General features: G+C 36.6%; 1 protein-coding gene across 7 annotated transcripts in view; it reads right to left on the reverse strand.

The window, feature by feature from the left end:
• The window catches only part of nav2a (neuron navigator 2a), a 238,027-nt gene that overhangs the window by 46,610 nt on the left and 164,359 nt on the right, over positions 1 to 27,058 (reverse strand). For 6 of the 7 annotated variants that reach the window (XM_077227974.1, XM_077227975.1, XM_077227970.1 and 3 more), the window contains exons 4-12: positions 18,923 to 18,995; positions 17,886 to 18,108; positions 17,414 to 17,467; positions 15,157 to 15,290; positions 8,970 to 10,098; positions 7,887 to 7,999; positions 7,015 to 7,123; positions 5,737 to 6,120; positions 326 to 448 (exon numbers count right to left, since the gene is read on the reverse strand). In XM_077227974.1, coding sequence (XP_077084089.1) covers positions 326 to 448; positions 5,737 to 6,120; positions 7,015 to 7,123; positions 7,887 to 7,999; positions 8,970 to 10,098; positions 15,157 to 15,290; positions 17,414 to 17,467; positions 17,886 to 18,108; positions 18,923 to 18,995 — 2,342 coding nt within the window. The remainder of the gene's footprint in view (positions 1 to 325; positions 449 to 5,736; positions 6,121 to 7,014; positions 7,124 to 7,886; positions 8,000 to 8,969; positions 10,099 to 15,156; positions 15,291 to 17,413; positions 17,468 to 17,885; positions 18,109 to 18,922; positions 18,996 to 27,058) is intronic. The other variant, XM_077227972.1, reaches the window with a different exon arrangement.

Below are 27,058 nucleotides of genomic sequence, written 5' to 3' on the forward strand. Positions count from 1 at the left end.
CATTTCTACACCAGACACGTGTCAAAGTTGCTGGAGCCACTTTTCTCTATTTACGGAAATGACGAGTCACCCCCTGGCGAGTGACGTATGTACGCAATTTGCTGTGGAAACCATCCCGCTAGATCTAAAATATACTTAAAATATAACAATTATAATAGACTTATCATAGTGAATCAATCAGTGTAAAAAAGGAAGTGGAAAAAGGATTGATGATGTATTGACAGTTACATAGTGTACCTTCAGGGAAAGACAAGGACATTTAAATATAGAAGTGAATCCGCATTTTGTGAATGTAAAGAATAAAAGAGAAAAAGGAATAAAGTACCTGTCGGCGTCTCCCTGGCCGGTGGAGGCATTACGCTGCAGACTTTCCCGTACCATTGCCATTCCATCCGGCATCCGGTTGAGTCGCCGCGTATACAGACTCAATCCCCCGTCCGTCATGTACCTGAGAAAACACACAGAGACAGATATTACACTAAGAAATTAAAAGATTAGGAAATAAAGAACATTCAAAAGCAATGAAACAGCTCACTGACACGCGTCACAGGTTTGGAGGTCACACATCTTGAAATAAATGTACCACTAAATATATAATATAATATAACAATCGATAATGATGATTTAGATAATGCAGAGATTCACTCTGACATGTTAATTGCTTTTTTAATTAGTTCCAGATAATAGAGTGGAGAGGAAAAGAGTTCCTGTAGGCTGCAATGAAGTCAATTTGAAATACAAATGGTGACCACACAAAATCACTGCAGTATTTCGGGCCACTAAATATTTGCTAATAATGCTGGTCATCAGACTTTACAGATAAATAAACATATCAATACAGAGAATGATATTCTATATAATCAGTCTAAGTAAAACACATCTTCGTTTTCAGACAGTCTAGCTTTTTGACTAGTTTCGGTAGAACTAGTAATGGACTAGAACCTTAATCAACTAAACTAAACAGTGCTTCATCTAATACAACCCTCATGACTCATGACATCCAATCCTCAACTGGTTTAAATCAGGCAACAGGAAGTGTGTGTGTGTGTGTGTGTGTGTGTGTGTGTGTGTGTGTGTGTGTGTGTGTGTGTGTGTGTGTGTGTGTGTGTGTGTGTGTGTGTGTGTGTGTGAGTGAGTGTGTGTGTGTGTGTGGGAGAGAGAGAGAGAGACATGAGGTTCATCAAACTTGAACTAACTGTTACCATCTAATAATACCAGAAGTGTGCATGTAAAACTCAACAGTTTCACTTAAGCAACATCACTCACTTCTTTATCCATTCATTCACTGACGTCTATGAGGTTTAGGTGGAAGAAAGGACCACTTGGTGAAAAACAAACCCTCACATAACCAAAACACAATCGGATACTCTTCCAAATATTTGCCCTTTCAATAGATTCCTGCATGGCGGCTCGCCGTCCCTCACTCTCCTATAGTTCCCACTGGACACAGGAATAAAACACCTTCTTCATGCTCAAGCAGACTCACTCAAGGTAAGACAGTTGTGCGTCTGTTAGTGTGTGGTTGTTTGTCGGTACAGTGGCTCTTTGTGTAAAATACTGTCACATCATATTGAGAATATGCTGCTGAAATAGATGGAGCTGGTGGGTTTATACAGCCAACAGTTCATCAACATCTGTAATCAAATCATGCTTCCCTCTACGATTTCCCTCTACATTTCTGAGAGCATGGGTGAATTTCACAAAATATCAAGAAATATAAGTTAAATTACACCATAAAATCTTAATTCTCATGAAAACAATGCTTTTATATATAAATATTTCCCTTACTTTTTGTAACGTGACTTTTTTCAGACAGTTAGAATCCAACTTCAAGCAATAGAGAACAGCATCATACTTTTCTGTACTTATTTGTAAGAAAAAAGGCATTTTGATGCTACACGTAAAATCTAGATTACACAAAACAGAAACGGTCTGAAAACAATCAATAAATGTTAATGAAATGTCTTTACAGTCTCTAAAGGCATTAACGGTCACTTTACACATTCAGATTGACAACAATGACTGACATACCTTTCAGTCTTAAACATCCATCAGATGAGATGAGATCTCCTCTCAATACACGCTTTCTGGACTCTCTGATGCGTTTGTTTGCAATAGTGTGTGAGGTTATGAATAGATTTTGCATGTGTCTTCACTAGTGCTGGACTATATTCTATGACTCTACTCTTCTAATGTGTATGAATGGCTGAATTAGTGCCGGTGTGCTGGACTGTTTGGTGAAGAGGGAGGAGACTAAACCAACCACCCCCTTCCCCAAAACACACACACACACACACACACACACACGCCCTCACATAAACACAACCCCCACCCCATGAGCAGAACGGGCTAAGACAGCCTGAAGGGGTTTTGGGAGAGGGGAAAAGCATGAGGAGAAAGAGAGGAAAAGTTAGACTAAATTGGTGCCATAGATTAATGTTTGAGTCTGACATTTGAAGAGCAAAATGGATATTTCAAGGTGGAATGGGTGTATACAATATACATTTATTTCTATTTCTATTAATTTATGAGGAGATAAACGAAAAGTAAAGACAAACACACACATGCAAAGTTTGCTTAATTGTCATGAAATCAATATATAAAAATCAATTAATTATTTTTAATTATTTTAATGACAAAATATTTTTTGCTAGATAATAATTTTATGCTAAATATAATTAATCTTTTTTTTTCTTGTGAAATTTTGGTAATATTCTTCCTAGACATGTTCTTTGGGAGGTTTTGAAGGAAAAAAAATGCTGAAAAATTAAAAACGATATGCTCAAATTCTCAAAAATACAAATGCAAAAACACCGGTATAAAATATGCTCTATATTAATAATACATATATATATATACATATATTTTTTTTTATCCCAAAAGCCTGAACATAAGACAATTCAACCTGAGACAATCTTCTAATTGTCTCAAGATTATATATGCATACATTCTCACACACACACACGCACGCACGCACGCACGCACGCACACACACACACACACACACACACACACACACACACACACACACACACACACACACACACACACACACACACACACACACACACACACACACACACACACACACACACACACACACACACACAATCCTGGAATATTGAGATAATTGAGAAAACTAAGCATATTGCTCATATATTAAAGAAGAGATATCTTCAGAAAATACAGATGCAAAAACACCAGCATATATTAAACATCCTGCAATAATGTACTTTAAAAAAAGAAAGAAAAAAGAAACCCGAACATTACACAATCAATCTCGCGACAATCTTCAAAATGGTTTCCACATAATTTGAGTTCATGAATTTACACTTTAAAAAAAAATTTGTGTGTGAAACAACACAAACGCACAGCCTAAACAAACTAGAGCTCTAAATCCCATGCAAGACTATCCTATATGGTCAAACTTTAACCAGTGTTCACCTCCACAGATGACACAATTCCCAGCATTTCCATCTCATTCCAGATGATAGTTTGTTTTGTGGAAATGTCAGTAGCCTCAGAGACACTGTAACCACAATGTCAGTATTAAAAGCCTCTTTTAAGTAAAGAAGATATTAATTTCAGCACGATACACATGATGTAATGTGACAAACCTGTCGCTCCATTATTAAAGTGCTGTCATGAATAGAGGAAGGAGATCATATTAGCTCAACCTATATGTGTTCATACATCCAGCAGCCTGGGGTGAATTTCTACAGTAAAGCTTTTAACCCGTCAGTCCTGTGAAAACAACCACTTTGAGACTTGGGAAATCAGATCCAACAGTAGTATTATAGAGCCTCCTTTCCGTGAGGGATCTGGTTTAAACATGTTAGTGAACTTTGAGATTATAAAGCCTCCCAATACCGATTTCACTAGCCTCAATGCTCATGACATCATCTATTGTGCAGGGTATCCTCTAGTATAAGAGGCATTTACTAAAGCACTAAGAGATTCCTTTGGGTCTGTACTGGAATTTCAGTTAAGTGTCAATGTTAAGGGCTTCACGTTCAAAATGTCAAAATTACAATATCACCCCTACGACATGCAGTAGAAGTGAGCAAAATGTGACAGGATTTTGTCGGACGTTTAAACTGTACATTAATTAACATCTTAGTGATATTTTGCACCCCGAAGTCCCGCTCACTGCCAGGTGTAAGTGCAGCCCGTCTCCTGGCCCGTTCTCTATAATCTGGTTATGTTACAGGCACTAGAACAGTTTGTAGAGCTTAAACCACACAGGAAGACTGTGATTGTGAGGAAATAATAACACAAGAGGTTTAAATTGCACATTATCACAGTCATGGTATGCAGAGAGCTTGTTTCAGCATGAAGGGGGAGTTAAATCCGAGTCTGTACACTCAGTACAGGGGATGCACATGCACCAAAGACGCTTTTATTTCTGCCCAAAGGGCCAGTGCAAGGCGAGAGTATTTATTGCATTTAATGTGCTCACCTGCGTCATTAGCTGTCATAAGTGTTTCTGACAAACACCTGAATTAAAACCTACCTGTGAAAATTGAACCAGTAAATCAGGACAACACTGATTTAAAACAAAAACACACACAATCCCAAACCCTTCACTAGCGTATATCCTGAGCTCTGATGCAAAGGCAGTAGAGAGGGGAAATGCATCCATTTCAGCTTTTAAGAGCGTCCCCCAAAAAATATCAAAACACGTATACTATTATATAATGTTATATTAGCAAAAAACCCTAGTTTGGGGTCTGTAAGTTGTTGTTGTTGTTGTCAATAGTAAAGACATTTATAATGTTACGCAAATGTTCTTTTGAATCCTGCAAAAAAGTGTATCACAGTTTCCACAAAATATTAAGCTGCACAACTGTTTTCAACATTGATAGTGATAAGAAATCCACATATTAGAATGATATTTGCCATCACTTTGCCATCACAGCAAAATTTTAAATAATATTTCACAACATTGTTTACTGTATTTATGATCAAATAAATGCAGCCTTGGTGACCATGATCTTCAAAAACATTTTAAAAAATCTTACAGACCCCAAACTTTTGAACGGTAAATCTTTTACTGATTTAGCACAAATCCTAAACCAATGCCCAAATGTAAAATTTGGCTTTTAGGTAACACTATCCATTAGATTTATTAAGATAATCATAAAACTTGCCCTAACAAAGGTAAAAAGGGCCCCTGGAAATTAATACCAGGAGTCAAATATTGTCCCTTAATGGAAAAGTTTATTTCTGACTGTGATAGTCACACATTGACTTATGATCTCAATAAGAAAATGCATTAGTAAAAACACATAAATTCATATTTAGAGACCCATCTCACCCTCTAGTGGCTACACTGCAATAAAACAACACTAAAATACTCACATGGATAAGTTCACAGGTCTTCACAGAAGCAATTATTCATTTAATTATCTTTATGCCACGTGATAATGTGCAAATTTATGAACGGTAATGACAATCTCATTACAGTAAACAGAAAAGAGATAAATGTACGTCAACCCACTCCCTTAAGCTAAGGCACTTAACAGAATAATTTCTCAGCAAGGGTTGGCAATATAACTGGCTGAATATCTTCTAGAACCAACAAAGAATTATCACTTGTGTAAATGTAGTTGTTCACCCTTTAAACTGCCTTTTAATTTTCCTTTTATCTTCACTAAACTACATGAAGACACGACCTTTACTTATCAGCCATTGAAAAACCACACTAACCAATGACGAGCATCTTTTCACACTCACCCGCTGGTCAGCTCATCAGTGCGGGCGTTCTTAGCCAGCACGTCTCCATCACTCATATATCCACTCATTTCCAGCCCGACTCCTGCCAGCTCCAGATCCTCCACCCTGTCCCCCAGCTCCAGACCACAGAGGGCACTGCCACGCGCTGCCAGCTGCTTCCGGAGAGGACCCGGGTACAGATACCGGCCGTGGCCAGGCGCCACCCCTCCGCTCCGGGACTGATACCCGTTACCAACCGAGGGAGCATCTCCTGCTTGTAGACGGGGACTGGACTGGCCCATGCGACTGGCCCAGGACAGCGGCGCAGGTCGTGACGCCATGCTGAGGATGCTGCGACCGCTCATTTCAGTCGTCACGCTACCATCAAAAGTGGTCTCCAGTGTACTGAGAGAGAGAGAGAGAAAACATTTCAGATTTACTTTCAGTCTAAATTAAATCAAAATGAACTTGCTCCTTGTTATAACAACTTCCCTTTTCCTTTGCGTCTCTGCGTCCTCATGGTAACACTTTAGTTTAGGGTCCAATGCTCACTACTAACTAGTTGCTTATTAGCATGCATATTACTAGGAGCATTACTGAAATAGTGAGTTAATAGACCCTAATCTACGGTATATATATATATATATATATATATATATATATATACATACATACATGGTACTGAGGAATTGTAACATATCTTCTGGCACCTCAGGAAACAAAAATGCCTTGCTCCTCTCATTTTGCCCTAAAATTGACTTTTTAAGCAGTTCACAATTACTGTATTATGCAATCATAGCAATGCAGTCTGGGTCAATTAGATGAATAATCAAAAAGAGAAACAAAAAAGGTTTTAAGAATAGATGGAAAAAACACCAAGGAGCCAGTAGACACCCTTATTCATTTAGAAAAAAAGAGTCACCTACAGTAAAAAGAGTCAAGCTGAGGAAGGAATAGGAACATGCTACTGTTTTAAAAGAGAAAATAGTGTGGGGGGTGTCCTTTTATGGCAGCCTGTGTTTTTGCCAGTTTGATTGGGATTGAGGATAGAAGGATAATGTGCTTTCCTTCTTGGTTCACCAAATAACCGTCTTCTTCTCCATCTTAGCCACTGGATGTGTTTTTTTGAGATGGCTATATAGTTCTTTGGAGATTAAAAAATTCTGGACATTTTATTCCAGGTTCTTTAGATATGAATGATTCTGGGTTCTTTAACACCAGATTATAGGTGTATTCTTTGTGAAAGTTCTCCTACTGCATCAGGCTGTGATAAGAAATAAATACTGTAGATGCGTCTACCTGTGTGTGATTTGCGTCCCCCGCAAACTTGACATGGTCTCTTCTAAATTTTGTCGCAGGTCAGCAATGTTTTTGACTGTCCTCAGGCGTCTGGACTCTGGATCTTCACCTGAAAACAGGACATTCATTTTCACACTTTATATCATATATCAGTATTTAAGTACTACTGTTTAAAATGTTGGGGTCAGTAAAATAAATTATTTTATTCTGCAAGGACACATTGAATTGAATAAAAGTTACAGTAAAGAAATTTATAAATTTTATACAACTTTTCTATTTTAAACAAATGTGGTTCTTTTGAACTTTCTATTAATCAAAGAATCCACAAACAATGTTAAGCAGCAGAACTGTTTTAACATTGACCTTAATCAGAAATGTTTCTTGAGCAGCAAAGCAGCCTATTAGAATGATTTCTGAAGGATCATGTGACACTGAAGACTGGAGTAATGATGCTGACAATTCAGCTTTGATCACAGGAATAAATTACATTTTTAAATATATCAAAAAGAAAACACTTATTTTAAAGTGTAATAATATTTCACAATATTACTGTTTTTCTGTATTTTTCATTTAAAAAATGCAGGCATGGTGAGCAGATGAGGATTCTTTCAAAAATATTAAGAAAAAATCTTACTGATCCCAAACTTTTAAACAGTAGTTCAAATTTTCTATAAATCATAATTTCTTACTGGAATAAACTTCAGAACATAATTCTTTATAAATATACACAATATGTATATATATATATATATATATATATATATATATATATATATATATATATATAATTATTCTAAAATATGTAGATTTATTTTATTACCAACAGAAAACAGTCTTCTGATAACCTTTCTGATATAAATTGAACAGGTTACCTGACAGGTCCTCAGTTGAAGACTGGCTGATCTTACTGAAGCTACAGGAGTCACTACTGAGGCATCCAGAGCTTGGGTTTGAGCCAATGTTTCCATCTATCTCATTCTGAGACCTAAACACACAGGGGTTAATCATAAAAAAGTTATCATTCATGTAGACAAGCATGCACACATTTTCTGTGACATCTTTGTCAGCAGAAGTCATGGCCTGACTAAAGCAATCCTTTATGGAAAACAAACACAGGGCAAAGAGTCCGTTTCGGAGGAAAAACCAGTCACACGCTTCTCAGCTGAGCCTGACGGGGAATCATACACATGCATGCACACTTACTAGAGCCATATGCAATGAGTTCTCATAAACTATATACAAATGAGTAATATTGTGATCCTGTCTTCATATTATTACATGCATAACAATAGGATTCTGCACTAGATGTAAAAAAAAGAAATTCACACTAATGTCAATTTTAAAATAATTTTTTTCAATTTGTTTCTAAGGTAACACTTCTAATTTTCTTCCTTTGTGTCTTTCTTTCTTTCTTTTTATAAATTGGACTGCATGTGTATGAAATGGATTTTTTTTTTATTGGAGTTTACATTTTCGTTCACGGCAAAATAGAAATCAAATCTGATTTTTACAAACCCAATTCAAAGCACATTCATATTTGTTCCACATTTCTACATGGTCTGAAATCCGAATTTGAACTACAATTTTTATTTACAATTAATGTCATAAATGTGATTCATTGTTATTTTAGTATAATTAATGTAAGTATTCTCCTTATTAAAGGTTTAATAATTGTACTTTTGTCATTTTTATTCATTTTTTAAATACTACTGTTAAGATTTAATCTATTTCTAGTTTACATGGAGACAATAACGGTATTGTTTTCAAAAACTTGCACTTTGAAACCCGTTTTCAAAAGTTTGTGTTTTCAGACCCTCAAAACGGCCAAAATGCATTAAAAGTTTTCCATTTTTAGTAGATTTCATTTTTAGGCACCTTAGTTTCATCCAATTCTAATCTAATTCTACAGTATTTTTAGACCTGTTTTCAACTGAAAATCCCAACAACAGTCTCACCTGTACATGAATGGTGCTACGGTGGCTGTGTTGGGGTGGTTGTACTGCTGCTGGGGTTGAGGCAGCTGCACACTGACCGTGTTGCAGGCCGTGGATTGTGTTCCGTTGGCCACTGGGGCACCACTGTGCATTTGATGTCCTTTGCCCTCGGTGGAAGCCAGGCTGGAAGAAGACGAGGAATGCCGACTGTCCCTATGAAGTCCCAGACCCCCTCCCAGACGCATACTGCGTGGCCTCTCATTATCTTTACCACCGAGAGGCAGCGCTGAGCTTTTTACCGCTCCATTTCCTGTGCTTTTACTTCCTGGTTTTGGAATTCCGCTATGTGCAGGGGCGGAGCTATCTTTCTTGGTAACGCCCACCTTGCCACCTTTGGGTATAAACATGCCGATCTTGGAGGCTTTCCTGGGCTCTGCCTCTGAGAGAGCAACTCTACTTGAGGGAACAACTTCCTCCTTAACCTCTTCTTTGGTCTCTACCTTTTCCAAGGCAGGGACACGTTTGGACTCCTTCCCGTTTTTTTCCTTGTCCTTAGCTTTTTCCTTCTCTTTCTCTACAGCTTTAGTTGAGGCTTTTTTTGCCGTGAGTGCCCGGCTAAATGTCCGCTGCGCAATGCCCTTCAGTGCAATCTTTGGGCTGCTGGTTGTCATGTTAAAAGAACTTGATCCGTTCGTGGGTCTGACATTACCATCCGTTTCCTCAAAGGGTTCTGTATTGGAACCAGCCTCGACTCTTTCCGAACCCAAGCCGGCATCTTTTCCTGCTGTCGGCGTAACAGCGCCCTCTGTTTGTGCGGATGATTTGGAGCCTCCTTTGCTATTGAAAAGTTTGAGTTTCTCCAGCATGGACTTCTGAGGCACAGCTTTCGGTGGTGGATCTGCAGGCACGGGCTGCTTGGCTTGGAGATCTGGCTTGATGGAAAGCACCGTTGAGGAAGCGGAGGAGGTAGCAGTGTGCTTGGTGCTCTGAGATTTGATTCTCCAGGGTTTGCTACTCGAGTGGGGATGGGGGATGGCTGATGACGAAGATGAAGATGCCACAGTGCTGGTGCTAACAGAGGTGCAGGCGGACACCAGGGATGACAGAGCGTGCTCAGTCAAGCCTTGTGAGGTGATACTCTCTGAAGATTCTGGAGAGGAAAACCACATGAGAGATGAGTGTGAAACACACAAAAACAGTCAATAATGGACATTGAGACAGCTGGACTGCATATGTTGGAGAAGGAGTTCAATTCACATTTGGACGAAATCCAAATTCAAATCAATATCGGATTTAGAATCTACTTAAAATCAGAACTCTTTCAGTTTGAATGGTCCAGTGTTATTTAAAGTCCTCCTTTCGTCAATCTTTTTATCCCTTAAAACCCATATTTGATCACCAAAATGACATATTTAAATGTTTTTTTTCCTTGAAAAATAAATTCTTCATTGTAAATCTGCACCCTAGCTCATTAAGTATACGCAAACTCTATGAATATGTAAATAATCCCCGCCTCCACTCACTCACACCAGCTCAGAGATCCACTTGTTGATGATCACACTTTGATGTGATTGGGTACAAGGTAGTTTGTGACTTCAGAAACACCAGCGATTTCAAACCGTGTTTTTGAGACTGTCTTTGGTTCACTGTAGTTTTAAGGAGAAAATACTCAGCAATGGTATTGACATGAATTATCTTTCTCTTAACGCATATTAAAAACAACACATAGACATATAAACAACATTAAAAGCTTGATTTTCACCACAGGGAGACTTTAAGATTATTTATGTACTACTATAGCATTTATTAATAATTTGAATTGACTTTTATTTTTATACCTTCGGATTTCATTTTCATTTTAGTTTGTTTTAGTAAATTTGTTAAGTGCTTTTTCATTTTTCATTTTATTTTTTTGCGTAGCTTTAATTCATTTTATTTCAGTTTTAGTAATCTTAGTTCATCAACTTCTTATGTGAAAAGTTTTTAAAGTTTAAGTATCTCATCTAATATTTCAACGTCTTTCAATAACCCAAATGTTTTGTTATAGTTAACAATAACAACACTGGAATGGTCAGATCAGATTTCACATCTTTTTCCTCCATCTAGGAACAGCAATCTCAAACCCGATCCAATTTGTACAATTTGTAAATTCAATTAAAATCTCATTTTTGCCAACGAGTCAAACAGAATGATCAGATTTCAAGTGATTTGCCATCAAAGGACACATAACATCAAATAATGTATGAGAAAGTCTCTTGGAACTGCACTGACATCATTACTATAGAACCGATACGACAATAACAAAAGTGATACTAAAGATCAGATCTGAAAACCAAATTGGACTTTAGTCCAATGCAGTGTTGTGGAAGAAGAACCTGTAAGGGAAATAAAGCGATAATTAAAAGTAGATTAAATCAAATGCTAAGAAAAACAAGAAAAAGCTTGAAAGTTTAACCAGAGATGCGTATTAAAACCGGTCTCCCTGGCCATAAAAGGCAAGTTACTCTTGAGCTAATGTTATTCTTATAGTGAGCAGCAGACAGCCAACTGAGATCCATTCTAAACTGTTTACACTAAAACAGCGAGTAAGACTTCAATGCCCATTCAAACGCTAGAGGCCAAATTTAGCTATTGTGTTCTGAGTGACATACACAATCAAAATTTCCTTTAAACAACTGACATAATATAAAAAGAAAAATATCAAACTTAAATCAGCAAGTTATCAGTCTCCCATTCACCTGAGAAGTCCATTTGTTAAAGTGTGCTGGATTCACAGTCAGTCCAGCCGGTAGAGTCTCAGTAGTGGAGTTCAATCGCAAGAGTTACACTGCAAATAAAACACTAACCGCAATACACCCCGCTGTCCCTCTCTCCAGCCCCCTCCCTCCACGCTGAACACACTCGCTCTGTCAGCCGGCTGGTGCTCCAAAAGACCTCAAGTGCCCAAAAACTCGAAAAACAGCTGAGCATACTGTATACCAATGCTGCATATTACAAATGAGATCTAGCAGAAAAGATATATAAACTATAGATTCCCTGAGTGCTGAACGTTTCTCATAGATACATTAAGTGTTCAGAGATATATCACACTGAAATTGTATGGCACTTAAGTTAAGATTGATTGCACAGCTAAAAAAAAAACCTCAAATGTTTCTTTATTTTTCAGGTTCAGCATTTGTTTGTTTTTTTATTTGCATATTTTATTCTGTGATCTGACATGGGGAAAAACACTTTTCCCATCTCATTCAGTTTAGCATTTAATGAGCGGCAAAGAAACAAAGCGGCAATTAGGAAGTGATTAAGGTCCAATTAGCCATGCAAGCCAGAGAGAAGTGGGTCAGACCACTAATGACTTCCAATAGGTAGAGAGAGGAAAGAGAGGGGCCGAGAGGGGGATAGGTCGAGAGAAAAAAAAGACCTGGCTTAGTTATAGAGATTAAAGTTGAGAGAGAGAAAAGGATGTAAAAGTTGAGCAGTTATTACCACAAAACAAATTAAAGAACAATGAACAGCAAAACTATCCATCAGTTGCACACTGAAAAGGCAGAAATAATCAAGCTGTCACCTCCATATCTTCAGGAATCTCTAGAGCTACTTTGTGCCCTCAGGGTTTGTGGCCCCGCTCAGTTCCTCTTAAAGTCCATATTTAAGTGATTATTCTCCACGGCAGAATAACAGCTATCATTAGACTCAGACGACCCCCCCACGAGGACTGACCAACCCTCTCAGAAAAAAAAGGAGTACCCTTTCAAAAGATACTACTATGTACCATTTAGGCACTAATATGTACACTTTAGGTACTAATATGTACCATTTAGGCACTAATATGTACACTTTAGGTACTAATTGTTTAAGGTACTGCACTCTTTAGGGGTAAAACAGAGCACTTTTTTGAAAGGGTACTGCCCCAGTGACAGCTTTTGTACCTTTTTTCTGAAAGTACATTAACAGCTCATGCCTGTTTCATATTGTAGCTTGTCAGTGTTTTTTCCTCTGTTGAATACAGTCATCGTGTTTAAATGTACAAGAAAATTTCTATGAACCCTCTGGGGTCTAAGGTGTTTTCTGGGCCCTGGAGGTGTTTTGATATTTGTGCTTATTTCTGTTACATACAACATTTTCATGGCTAAAGTCAGATTACACTGTATTCAACACAAACTCTGCTACAATAATATGTGAGCAGCATGTATGTAAAAGTTTGTAGTTTTGAGAAAATTATGTTTATACGTGGTTAGTGAAAAAAATTTTTTAAGTCACTGAAATAAAACCCATACTGAATATATTTGTTCACAAGACTTTTGAGAACTGGATCTTGTAGCCTAGATTTTTTCTTCTTCAAAACTATGTGAAATCATCCTGTTGGTATGTTGGTAATCAAACAGTTGATGGTGGCCTTTGACTTCCATAGTATGAAAAAAAAAAAAATACAATGGAAATCAATGGCTACCGTCAACTGTCTGTTTACCAACAATTATAAAAAATTATCTTCTTTTGTGTTCAACAGAAGCTCATACAGGTTTGAAACCACTTGAGGGAGAGTAAATGATGACAAAATATGATTTTTGGGTGAACTATCCCTTTAATTATTTCAAACTCTGAAACCACAGCTTTAAAACGTTGAAACTCTCTCTCTCTCTCTCTCTCTCTCTCTCTCTCTCTCTCTCATATAGTGTTAAAAAGAGAGTCCTTGTAAACATGGGTTTAGAATACATTAAGCAAACTGTCAAAGTCTACCATTAGAAGAATCTGCTTTGAAAAATATCTAAGAATTTCAATACCTAGCAATATGTAAACAAACATACGGTAGAAAAACAGGATAGTGCCTAAAACATGCTTCTGTTGAAATCTCCTTCTCTCTCTGTCTCTCTTTCACTGTCGCCACATTCTCATGCCCAAAACACTAATTGGAGCTCAATTAATGCAGAAAAGCTCCATTCACTCAGCTTTCAAAGCCGGTGCCACACACACACACACACACACACACACACACACACACACACACACACACACACACACACACACACACACACACACACACACACACACACACACACACACACAAACACAGACACAGACACACACGCACACGTACAGCACATTTGCAACATCTTTCAAACATCTCTAGGGTGTAAGTCTTCTAGGTTTGTGACTCTCACAAGCTAGGGTTTGTGACTAGCTTCACTCAAGGTCATTATAAGCAGTTATTTCCAGCCCTGACTGCTACATTAACTGCTGCAAACACATCACACTCCATCAGCGAACACAGAAATGTGGTTGGCCCATTTTAACACAGTAACCGCTTAAAGTCAACATGAACTCTAAATTGACCCGGTTTATATTATTGTGCATATATCATCAGCGCATGTTATTCCAGAAAATGTTTAAAGTTTTCTGCTGACTTTACGAGGCCACGTAGGCTACTGGATAATGTTAGCCAAAATGCATTTAGATGTTTAGTAAATAAACAAATTCAAAATACACTTTTGTTTAATAGTTAATTGTTATCCCTGCGATGTCGAACCTGCAATTTTGTTCAGCATCATTACTCCAGTTCTTAATGTCACATGATCCTTCAGAAATCATTCAAAAACGCTGATTTGCTGCTCAAGACACATTTCCTATTACTATCAAAAACATTTTTGGTAATAATGATCTTTTTTTTCATTATTCCTTAATGAATTAAAAGTTTTTAAAAAAGAAAAAAGTTTACTATTAAAATATCTTGTAACAATGTAAAAATACAATACTTGCTGGATACAAAAAAAAAAATATATATATATATATCAATTGCATGTACTGCACTCAGCCTACATAGTAAATATCGATTAGCCCCATAACTTTAAATACAAATAACAGAAGATATTTAATTTTTTGAGAGAAAAAACAAACCATAAACAAAGCTCATGCGCGTCACAAATTTGGCCCTACATAGCTAAAACATGAGATTTTTTCTTTATTTAATTTGTGCAAAAACACATTGCCAGGGGGCGTAGCTAGCCAGCATTATTTAAATAAATAAATAAAATACAGACAATTGACTCATTTCACAGATAGAATAAACTGGAAGGACCCTGTAGAGGTAAATGTAGAGAGAAACTGTATCCCAGCCAGCTGCCACACAAAAAGCCTTTTTAATGAAATATGCCCCTGCTTTTGTCTGCTATGGTGTAATGTTGAGGTTCAGAAGTCCCCGTGAAGTTGTGTTTACCTTTGGCCTGAGCTGCTGCAGGTTTGGCTTTATCGCTGAACACCTGACTGCGGCGATTCCCTGCTGAACTGATGGACCCTCGAGGAGAACTCTCACTGCCCGCAGTGGACATCCTCGAGGTGGGCCCAGGTAATCTGTGACATCAAGAGAACCAGGACATTCACAACAAGATTTCTACAATTTATGAAGAAAATGGACATGCTTCTTGTCAGCGCAGAACTCATTGTCACAATACTCAGGTGTTGCTGGTGCTTGCCAGCTTTAACATTAAAAAAAAACTGAAATGTACAGGGATCTAAACAAATCCTAAACTACAGTACATATATAAAAACAGATATGCCATATGTCATATACTGACATATAAGAAACAGCAGTACATACCCACCTCTATGAAGGAGATTTGTAATTATAATGTGGCATTTCTCCATCAGTCCTACCCTTAAAGATGATTGACAGACAAATAGACTAATCTCAGCTAACAATCAAGTCTAGGTAAATGTCATGTCAATGTCATGTAAAATACAGAAACATGTAGTGACCTATGCTAATCACATTGCTGTCAATTGTGTGGCCTTGACATTTTCTCATAAGAATGTAAAATAACAATGCTTTAGGGAGCATTTCTCCTCTCTATTTATATTCCTGTTTACCTAAAAGGTTTAACTGCAATTACAACTATCCACCATTAGATGACAACATTGTGTCACATGTTGCCAAAAAAAATGAATGGTGATATAGTAAAGCCTGGGCCAATATTCAAACTGGGGAGTGTATTTTTCAAATGCATTACACATGTGAGTCAAATGCATTTACATCACTTGGTGACTCTGAGTGCATGAACACATTCGTTCAAAGCAAAATATAAAACCTCAACCTTTCTGTCACACACCACAAACCACTATTAATAATTAATCTCATACTCAAGCAGGGCATCACACAGAGAAGTTATTTTAAAGTTATCACGGCTCACTGAGCAGACATTTCCACAGGGACATGTTTTTGGGTAACATCACCTGACAGAACACATATTCTGTCTGGCCCAATTTATTCGAGGAAATCTTCACTAGAATTGGACATTCTTTCTTTCTTTCTTGCGCCATTGCTTTGGCAAAGTATCTGTAAAATGAAGATCGAAAGGCCAATATGGTTTTGTGCCCTAATTAAATTGCAAAAGACTGTGATTTAATCAAATTTGTATATAGTGTACGTGTTTTCCGCCACTCATAATGGCTCAGTTCACAGTGAATGTGCTGTGAGTGTAGCATGCATTTGGGAACGTAGCAGGGACCAGTTATGCATTGTTTTCACATTAGCATAATTTACAGCATTTTTGTGGAAAGATGATTACAGCATTTCACTTGTTTTGTAATGAGATGCGTTTGTAAACAGGTTTTCCAAAAAAAAAAAACTCAATTGCAGTTTCCATCAAAATAAAAGCTCAAGAGTTTATCTCTTGAAGTGGAAGAAATTAGGAGAAACAGTATTGTAATTTCCCTATTGTACCATAAAGTAAAATAATATACTTATGTTATGAAATTAAATTTTACAGTGCATTTGTTTTACTATATATGCTATAATAGGAATAATAATATAAAATTATTATTAGTAGTATTATATTCTAATATTTTGGCTTCCTAAAACACCAGTGTGAATGTAATGTAGATTGAAACACTATATCAAAACTAAAATGAAGGTTGAGTCCCCTTTAAATAATTTAGCTTTTCTTGGAGCTCTTAATTTTGGGATGCCCCCGAACCCCCCTTAGGGATTTGCCTCACAAAATCATGTGAGAAACACTGCAATGTTACATATTTTCTTAAATAACTCTAATCACAGATAAAATACTTTATAAAACTTTGCTTTATAATAAAAAACTTTACAAAACAATTGACCTACACATGATTTAAATAGTGTTGGTCGTGTTTTAATGCAGAATACTCTTGAGTTATAACGGTGTTTACATTTATGAGAATATAGCACAATTATAACTGTAAAGTAACGCATTATTGATGTAAGAATAAACATATTTTATAATGAATTATATATAAGGCAAATAATAAGTACTGGTCAATGCTTGTTGTAATGAACACATTGTGGCCAGTTCTAATATTTGCGTTAGTTTAACAGAACAATACTGTACATACATGGGCAGAATTAGACCACATCATAACATGCAGAGAGTAAGTGAGGAAGAGGAGGGTGATGACAAGCAGGTTGACTGAGGAAGAAATAGGGAGGATGGGAGTGAGAGCGCTACCTAGAAGACTTTTTCTGACCAATGGAAAACTTGAGTTTACTCTGAGAGCCATCCCTAGATTGAAAGAAGAAGAGAAACAAGAGAAGAACGAGAGAGAGAGAGAGAGAGAGAGAGAGAGAGAGAGAGAGAGAGAGAGAGAGAGAGAGAGAGAGAGAGAGAGAGACAAACATACAGTGATGACTAACAACATCACAAAGCTAAGAGAATGAAAACACATTCAGATAGATTGCCATCAATCCACAAACAATCCATATAACATATGAACATTAGATAGAACCACAGACAGAATGATAGAAATATAGATACTGTAGATAGAATGCTAGACAGACAGACAGACAGACAGACAGACAGATAGATAGATAGATAGATAGATAGATAGATAGATAGATAGATAGATAGATAGATAGATAGATAGATAGATAGATAGATAGATAGATAGATAGATAGATAGATAGATAGATAGATAGTTTACCTGGACTGCATCTCTGCCTGTGTTCTGTGTGTGTGAGAGGTTGAGGTGTGTGTCCCATGCGAGGTGGAGATCAGCTGGGCCGGAGCGCTGCTCTGCTGGCTTAAGGGAGTGTGTGAATGTGTGTGTTGCGTGTGTGTCTGTCTGAACGCCTGCTGCTGCTGCTTGTATCGAGACAGGCTAAAGAAAAGTCCCAAGATGGCTTTCAGATTTCCATTCCGGATCTCTGTGAGGGAGAGACGTTCAACAAGAGATTGCTGTTCAGTATATCATTCTGCAGACACTTTTCTCTCAAAGTAATTAATAGGGCGCTAATTGCAAGCACAGTCCCCCATAAAACATGAACGGTTTGAGCACCTCGCATCAAAAAACTTCCAGTTATCAGGCAGTCTCCCACCATCAGTCAAGTGTGTGATAATAAAGCTGTCTGCTTTGATATTTTATTGTATTTTCATTGGTATGGTTTTAACCGGCTTGTCATTCTAAAAGGGGTTTAGCATCACTTTTAACACTGAACTGTATGAAGTACAGCTTTTCCTATGACAAAGACATTAACATAGTGCTTGAGAGTTACAGCATGTTGTTTGGCAACAAACAGAAAATCTCATGCATCATTAAATGTTAATGTGCTTTGTATAGACAAATAAACTTGTATGGCCTTTATTTAGTGCAGCGTCTGAGGGAATAAGGCCCTGTTTTACACCTGGTATTAAGATGCGTTTTGGTCGATTGGATCACAAGTAGACGAGGGAGACACATTCCTTTTTACACCTGGTGTTTTAATACATCTCTTTTCTCCAATTTTCAACCACTTCTGTCCTGATTTCTTTGAGGGGCGGGATCTATGATCCCGGGTGAAGTATGAACAGTGTCAAACTTGTAACAACATAACCAAGTTTAAAATAACCCCAGGTTAATCATTTACATTATAAAAAAAAAACACATATTTTGTAAAGTAACTGACTTAGCAACTAACTCAGATTAAATTGTTATGAAATTTGACTTGTAATTTTACCATTTTTCATACTTAAGCTTTTTACCTTCAGCTGATAGTCCCTGTATGTTCACACCTTTGGCTGCTAGAAAGCTCAGACAGGCATCAATGTTCTCAATCTAAAGAGAGACACAGAGAGAAATTAATAGAAAATATTTTTATAAGCACTGTAACGATCATTCAAAAAGAAAATGAAAAAACCCACACACATACAAACACAGGCCGGTTAAGTTCTAGGTATTAAGCCTAGATATAGGTTGCTTCACATCTGCTCTGTGACTTAATACGTTACTGGACGTTCACTAGCTCTAGGAGGTGTAGTATTATCAGAGAGCATAGATTGGCTGCTCAGTCAAAGCAGTATGCAAAGCCTTTGCTCCCAATCGTAGAGGGCATCACATGTGCCCTGTTGCTAGGAGACACCGTCGAGGCCACGGCGCTGACCCAACTGTATCTTAGTGTCACTCAATTGGCTGAGAGGACAGTGATGTAATAGGCTATACATAAAGGTCATGTGGTGTCACACTAGGAATATGTTAATGATATTTATCATAGGGTCAAGGTTATTCATAATTGGTAAGCGCAATTTAAGTAATCAGATTACTTTTTCAAGTAACTAGTAAAGTAACACATTACTGTTAAATTTACAACAAAGTTACATTTTCAAATAAGTAACGCAAGTTACTTTGTTTTCTTATTTTTTGACTGACAGGTGAGTGTTTTGTTACTGAATAACGAATAACGATTATCTGAATAACAAATCGGTTGAATGAATGACTCCTACTGGCGGTTTCATTTCATGATTTAAAGTATCATTACATTTTTTCCCAACATTTCTAATTTGTATAAATTCAAAAATTTACTAAAGTCCCCCTGTAGTGAAAATCGAGTTTTTAATGTTGTTTATATGTCTGTGTGGTGTTTTTAATATGGTTTAAGACAAACCATGTGCAAATTCATGAGTCAACACCAATGCTGAGTATTTCCTTCTTAAAACTGCAGTGAACTAAAGACAGTCGGTTTGAAATCTCTTTTTTTTCTGACGTCACAAACTACCCTGTACCCAATCACGTCAAAGTGGGATGATCAATGAGTGGATCTCTGAGCTGGTGTGAGTGAGTGGAAGCGGGAATAATTTGCATATTCATAGAACCGCGTATACTAAATGAGGCAAGGGTGAAGAGTTACATTCGAGCTATTTTATGGCATAATGAAATGTTTTGAATGAATGAAAGGAAAAAACACGTAAATATGTCAAGTTTTTATTTTATTTTAAGACCTTTATAAAGGTAAATAACACCCTGGGGGTAAATATCAAAAATATGCAGATTTAAGTATGTAAAATCTGTAAAAGCAATATGTTTGAGGCCACCACATAATTAAGAGCATCACTTTAATTTAATGCCAATGTTCTGCATTAAAGAACTGGTCATCTGCCATGGGTTAGTCAGCACACGCGTCAGTTATGTCAGCTATAGCAACACATTTCAGCCTCGCTGACTATATCCCAGTTGCTGTCAGCTAACAGTTGCTGGCCTGAAGGATCAAGGGAGATAAAGAAACGTGAGTAGAGAATCTGCTCTGGATTCCACTGAACCTTTGAAGGAACCACATTCCAGACATTCTGGACTAAAAATAACGTTTCTAAATAAAAATACAGCAGAGAGAGGAAATGGAATTTCTGTATTTTCTTTCTCTCTGTCAATTGAATTACAAAGGCATAATATTCTATCAAGTCAATATGAATGCATTAAAAAAATGGGGTGTGGGGCAATTTAGCTCTAACATAACAACATTGTCTACTGTGATTGTTGGTCTGCAGGTCATGCATGACAGCCAACGCAGCTCTGAATGACACTCTCATAATAGCTGCATTAAAACGCACTGGGTCAATAGAAATCAGAACCTACTGGAATAAAAGCAAACTGATCATAGAGCATAAAAAGCACTTAACCGAAAACAAACACACGCTAGTATTTATAAGCCACAGAAATACACTAGTGAAAAGCATTAGTGGTCAACCAGTATTGTTTGTTCAAAGATTGATGCCGATATCTAGTCTGGCTGAATTTTTTTTTTTTTTTACAATAAAAAATTATTACATTATTAAAACACAATAACATTAAAAATGAAATTGCATTTAAATATAATAGCATTAATACAATTTTAAGACTGCAAATAGACACAAATTTGCAATGAATGAAATCAGCACTTCGTTTTACAAAATATTTTGACAAAATAATGCGGGGGGGGGGGGGGGGCAATATTACTCAAGCTGTTTGTTTATTATGCACTAATAAAGATGCTCCTAATGCGTAATGTATGGGAGAATCGACTTCCACGGGTGGTTTCTATAATGTGGATATTAGAATGTTACTAACCGAATCTTACAATACTCTAATAACCAAAAATATTCATAGAATGATGTTGGGAAATGACAAAAGGAAGTCAAACCTCTGTAGAAAATAGCCAAGCATTCCATCGATGCTGATAATCTCAAAATGTCCAAATATCATTCAATACATTTCATTCTATATATAAAAACAGTAATAATGATAAAAATGCACTTTTGTTAAAGCTTTTTTCCAAATACAGGCCTGAAATACTCCAACAAAATGTTTGACTGGCCAAAGATCTTGAAAGTATGTTAAAAACTTTCCGAACATGCCATGTAAGTTAGCATTCTTTCCATAATACCAAAACAATGAAAAAGAAGCTTTGTACTTAGAAAACAATCTATTTGTTTTCCATTTACAGACTATACGCAGCTTACATGTCCATATCATGAATAACAATATAAAAGCATTTCGAATTCTATCTTACTCCATGTTTCGTAAGTATCCTATGTCAATAATCAATCCAGGAAGTACCTTTATATGCTTCTCCGCTCAATGCATGTTACCTGTGAGAGACTGCAGGAGTGTATCTGTTCCTCAGCGGCTCTATAGTGTCTAACACAACAGGGCAGAGACGGCCTGCTAAACAAACATCTTCACACACACACACACACAGTCCGTCTCATACACATAGACATGCTTAAACGCACACATGTGAACATATACCGGATACATTCCTTCTATAAGAGACTCCCTCCACACAAACGCTCTCTTATTATATGTCTCCAGCTCTCCCTCTGGTTGTTTTTTCCCCGTCTCTGTCATTATATTTTTCATCACTACTGGATTTCTAATAAACGCCTCCTTGTGTGTAAGTGTGTTTATGTGTAAGTGAGTTAGAGTTGAGGAGAGAGAGAGAATGTGTGTATTTAAATGTGATGACTGACAGGCGAACTGGTGATGTTCTTTATATAATGGCAGTAAATACTGTATAAATAATATACTTGTGCATTAATTGAATTAGAATAAAATCAATTAAACAAACATATCTGATGCCATCAATATTATGGACGCTAACCTTTAAAGTTGTCATATCATGCTTTTAAATGTGAAAATTATATAAACATCATTTTGTTTGATAAACTTTAGCCTCTCAGATCAAATTTTGGGATCCTTACAAAAAATCCTCGTTCCTCCTTATTACTTCACAATATATGTGTTGTTGGTGTGTAGATGTGGTGGTCATGTGCTCAAATGTGTCTGTCTAATGTCAAAAAGATGTGTTATGCATTTTTCAGTTCTGAAAATTCTTTCATGTTTTCATACAGTGAACTGTTTTATAGCAAAACGTCAAAGAAAAAAATTCAAAAACATAATTTATAGTCAGCATGACCCAGAAACACATGAGTTTTATTCACTGAAGAAGAAAAAAAAAGGAAATGTCACCCTACATTTAAATGATTATATCTCAGCTCGTAGTAAAAACATAATAATATCATTAAAAAGCTGAAGCCTTTTTTTAAATCTAAAAAATAGGTAATAAGGTCAAAGCAACTGATGGAGGAGGTACTGTAACATTTGACTGTTCTTTGATAAGACCCTGTAAAGTATAATAAAGCAACATTAAAATGTGTCCTTTGCAAAAAATACTTTCAGTGTAAAATAATGTTAAAATAATTAAAAAATGTAATTTATTCCTGTGATAGCAAAGCCAAGTTTTCAGCAGCCATTACTAATGCTACATTATATATATATATATATATATATATATATATATATATATATATATATATATATATATATATATATAATTATATGTATATCTTCTTTTTTTTTCAACTGTAGTTCACACTTACAATTACTTAATATAAACAATTAATTTTGTCCAACTTCTATCCCTTATGAAAAGAAAAAGAACACAAGCAGTGATGGACGCCTCCTCAAAAGAATGTGGCCTGAGTTTTGATTCCTTCCACATCCCGAGCACAAATCCCACACAAACAACCTCCTGTGATGACTGACAGACAACCAAATTGGATTAGCGTGCCAAACATTCCCCTTAACTAACAAAACAAAAGACAAGAGAGTTCAGAAAAGTGGTCATGCTATACAGGCCTATTGTATATTCAACGCTTTCCTCTCCCATCATCATTTTCTGTCCTGACATGTGACCAGAGAATGACTCAGCTGAAGCAACCATCTTTGTGTCAATATGCACCAGCAGTAAAGTTACAACTCTGAGATTTCCTGTGTGTTTTAGCAGTCCTGTGTCAACAGCCCTGGACATAAAACGCAGAGTATCTTGCGAGCAGCTTGCTTTGCTTTGTCTGCACTGCTGGGTGGTTTGAAGGGGAGGAGGAGATGGTCTAAAAGAGATCAGACGGGACAAACAGGTGTAAAAACAATCCTAAAGGTGAACGAGAGAATCTGATGAAATAGCCCAGACTGATAAGATGGTTATCGAATGAACAACAAATATCCAGGGGTAACAGATATATTGTTTAAATAGAAAGTAACACTCCACGTTTATTTAGAAAAGGTTTTAAGCAGTTGATCGGCGATAAGAGCTTTACATAGCTCAAAAACTGTTCGCATAGATGGTAGTTTGTAAATACAATGAACGAATGGCTATTTCTTACACGCACAGACACACGTTTGTTTCACTACATTATTAAGGATATTGTATAGACTTCCATTGTCTTTTATATCTGGTAAAGGATATTTTCTATTACCTAACCCCACCCCTACCCCAAAACCTACCCATCAAAGAAACATGTGCAAAACATGAGATTTAAATAAAAACATGTTTTGGCCGATTTATACGCCAGAGTAAAATGTCCTCCTCACTAGTCGGCTGTCATAATTTTACACTATACAAGTGTGGCCATTTGGTATAAGCCAAACCTACACACACACACACACACACACACACACACACACACACACACACACACACACACACACACCCACACACACACACACACACACACACACTGTTTGCACTTTTTTTTCTTTTCTTTTTATTAATACTTTTATGCAGTGATGCATTAAACTGATGAAAAAGTCAGAGTAAAGACCTTTACAAAAGATATTCAAAAATATATAGTTTTCAAATGAATACCGTTATTTTAAACTTTCTCTTCATTAAAGAATCTCGAAAAAAAATATCACAATTTCCACAAAAGTATTAAGCAGCACGACTGTTTTGAACATTGATAATAAATAGGATATTTTTGAGCAGCAAATCATCATATTAGAATAATTTCTGAAGGATCATGTGACACTGAAGACTGGAGTAATGATGCTGAAAATTTAAATAAAATTTAAAATTTAATTTAAATTTGAAAATGCTGCAGCACAGGAATAAATCACCTTTATATATATATAAGACATCTGCAAAACACGCTGTCTTTTGAGGTTTGGCCTTTAATAAACTGTGATTCTCTATTTTCCACATTTAATAATGCTGAAAGATTCAATAATGATTCAGCTTTGCATCACAGGAATACATTACATTTTAAAATGTATTAATATAGGAAACAGTTATTTTAAATTGTAATAATATTTCAGAATATTCAAGTTTTTACGGTATCTTGGATCAAATAAGTGCAGGCTTGATGAGAATTCTTTCAAAAACATAAAATCATTACTATTCAGTTTTATTTTCAGATCTGTTTTTTACTGATCTTTGTGCATGACTCACCAGTGAATGTTTAAAAAACAAATCAGATCTTATTGTCTCATTTTTCATCAAACTGTAATGAAGTGAACACCTTAGAAACAAATTTCTTTTTTGGTCGACATCACCAAGCCCTACTATAACACCCATTCCTGATGCATTATGGACGTAAAATGGCTTGCGTAGCACATTTCATGATAAGCACTCAAAACTGTTCCATAAAATTTAACATATGCAGAACAGCATCAAATATTATGGTCCTCCAAATTCAAATTCAAATCCCCTAGTTTACAATATGAGCCCAAATACCTCCATTGATTAGTTTAATGTGTTTACATATTTACCAATCTGAATGCTGAGGTTAAGTATCATGTCAGCAATTAGCGTTTGCAGAGATATTACTCAGCCGAACGGATCTTTATGCTAATTAACACGAGTGCTTGTATTTCCAGTGTAAGCTGTTGCTAGAGGCCCATTCACTAAGCGATTGTGCAATTCCCGCTCTTGATAAAAGCACACAATGATGATATTTGCATAATGGCTTTGCTTGCACCTGCTTCAAGCAGTGTTTTGCTTCCTAGCTAAAGACACTCACTCGCATAAACAAATACACACGCTGGAATTTAAACAGCTTCAGATTGACTCACATACAGGAAAACTGCATTGAGATCCAGAATGCCTGCTGAGACATACAAAAAATGTGCATATACGCACATGCTTATACAGTTACCACCGGCTGAGATATAGAAGCCAACCAAATTCAAAAGACCAGAGTATTCACGCAGCTACAGAACGAGAGAAAACTGTGAGCAAAGAAAAGGAAAAGAGAAAGAAAATGGGAACACAAAGGCTGTGTGTGTCTAAAAGTAGTAAATGATGGTGTGATTTGCTGCTAAGGGGACGGAGCTAATTGATGGAGCCAGAGAAAGGGGAAGTCAGTGAGAGAGAAAGAGACCAGACCACAGCCATTCAAAACTCCTAATCTACTTCTCACATCTGTTATCCAGCAAACTTTCTTTGTAAAGCTGGTCAACCATTAGGGCTGGGAGACGAGTACTAGTACTAAATCTGAACAGTTGTATTTGATAAAAAATAGGGATGCACGATATATCGGCCACCATATCGGTATCGGCAGATATACGTTCAATTTTAATGTTATCGTTATAGGCCCAATAAGAAAATTTGGCCCAAATGTTCATATTGGTGCATCCCTAATAAAAAAAAAATCTTGATTTTCAAAATATTAGATTCCAAAAATGCACTGGTTTTCTAACTATTCAGTCGCATTTACAATAGCTATATTTCCATCCAAGGTTGCGAATTTAACATATGCGCAAAATTGGAATATCGCATAAAACATTTGCGAATTAAGCACCGTTTCCATCCCATGTGTTCTAGAAGGTAAAATTGTCACTCCCTTGGAAATTTGCGCAAGATATTTGTAAAAAAAAAAAATGGCCGTTTCTGCTTTTCTCGAACATCATAAATGACTTCGTTCAGATGCCTGGTGTCGCTTCTGGGAGGGAATTAAACCAAATCATTCTGAGGACAGACTTTGGGATGCTGAGCAATGAAACTGATCCGCTGGTTTGTCCAATCAATCACATCCTCTTTTGAGGAAAAAAAAAAGAGTTTTTTGGTGCTCATAGAGGGATTTATTCGGTAAATGTGTTTCCTTCGTAATTTATGTGCATGTCTTATCGGATAAAATAACTATAAGATTCAACTGATTTTTAATGCACATTTTATAGAATTTATGCGCATCTTGGCATTTCCATCCAGCGTTTTTTATGCGATATCCCAAAATTTGCATAAAAATAGGTGGATAGAAACATAGCTATTGAGAAACATACAGCGACCAGTGTAGACTGACTGCTAAAAGATTGACTCTTTGGAGTCCATTAATTTTAGTGAATCAAAAACATACAGTGCAACCAGTGAATCCCAAATTCTTTTTCAGCCATTGACTTCCACAGCATTTCGTTTCCTCCTATGGAAGTCAATGCCAACCGTCAACTGTCTGGTTACCAACATTCTTTAAAATATCTTCTTGTGTTCAACAGAAGAAAGAAACTCATACAGGTTTGGAACAACATGAGGGTGAGTAAAGGATGACACAACGTTCATTCATGGGTGAACTACAGAATACTTAAATTCTTGGCAATTC

This window comes from Siphateles boraxobius, unplaced genomic scaffold (genome assembly GCF_051911475.1).
Source record: "Siphateles boraxobius isolate OS27281-9 unplaced genomic scaffold, OSU_SipBor_1 130, whole genome shotgun sequence".
Classification (NCBI taxonomy): domain Eukaryota; kingdom Metazoa; phylum Chordata; class Actinopteri; order Cypriniformes; family Leuciscidae; genus Siphateles; species Siphateles boraxobius.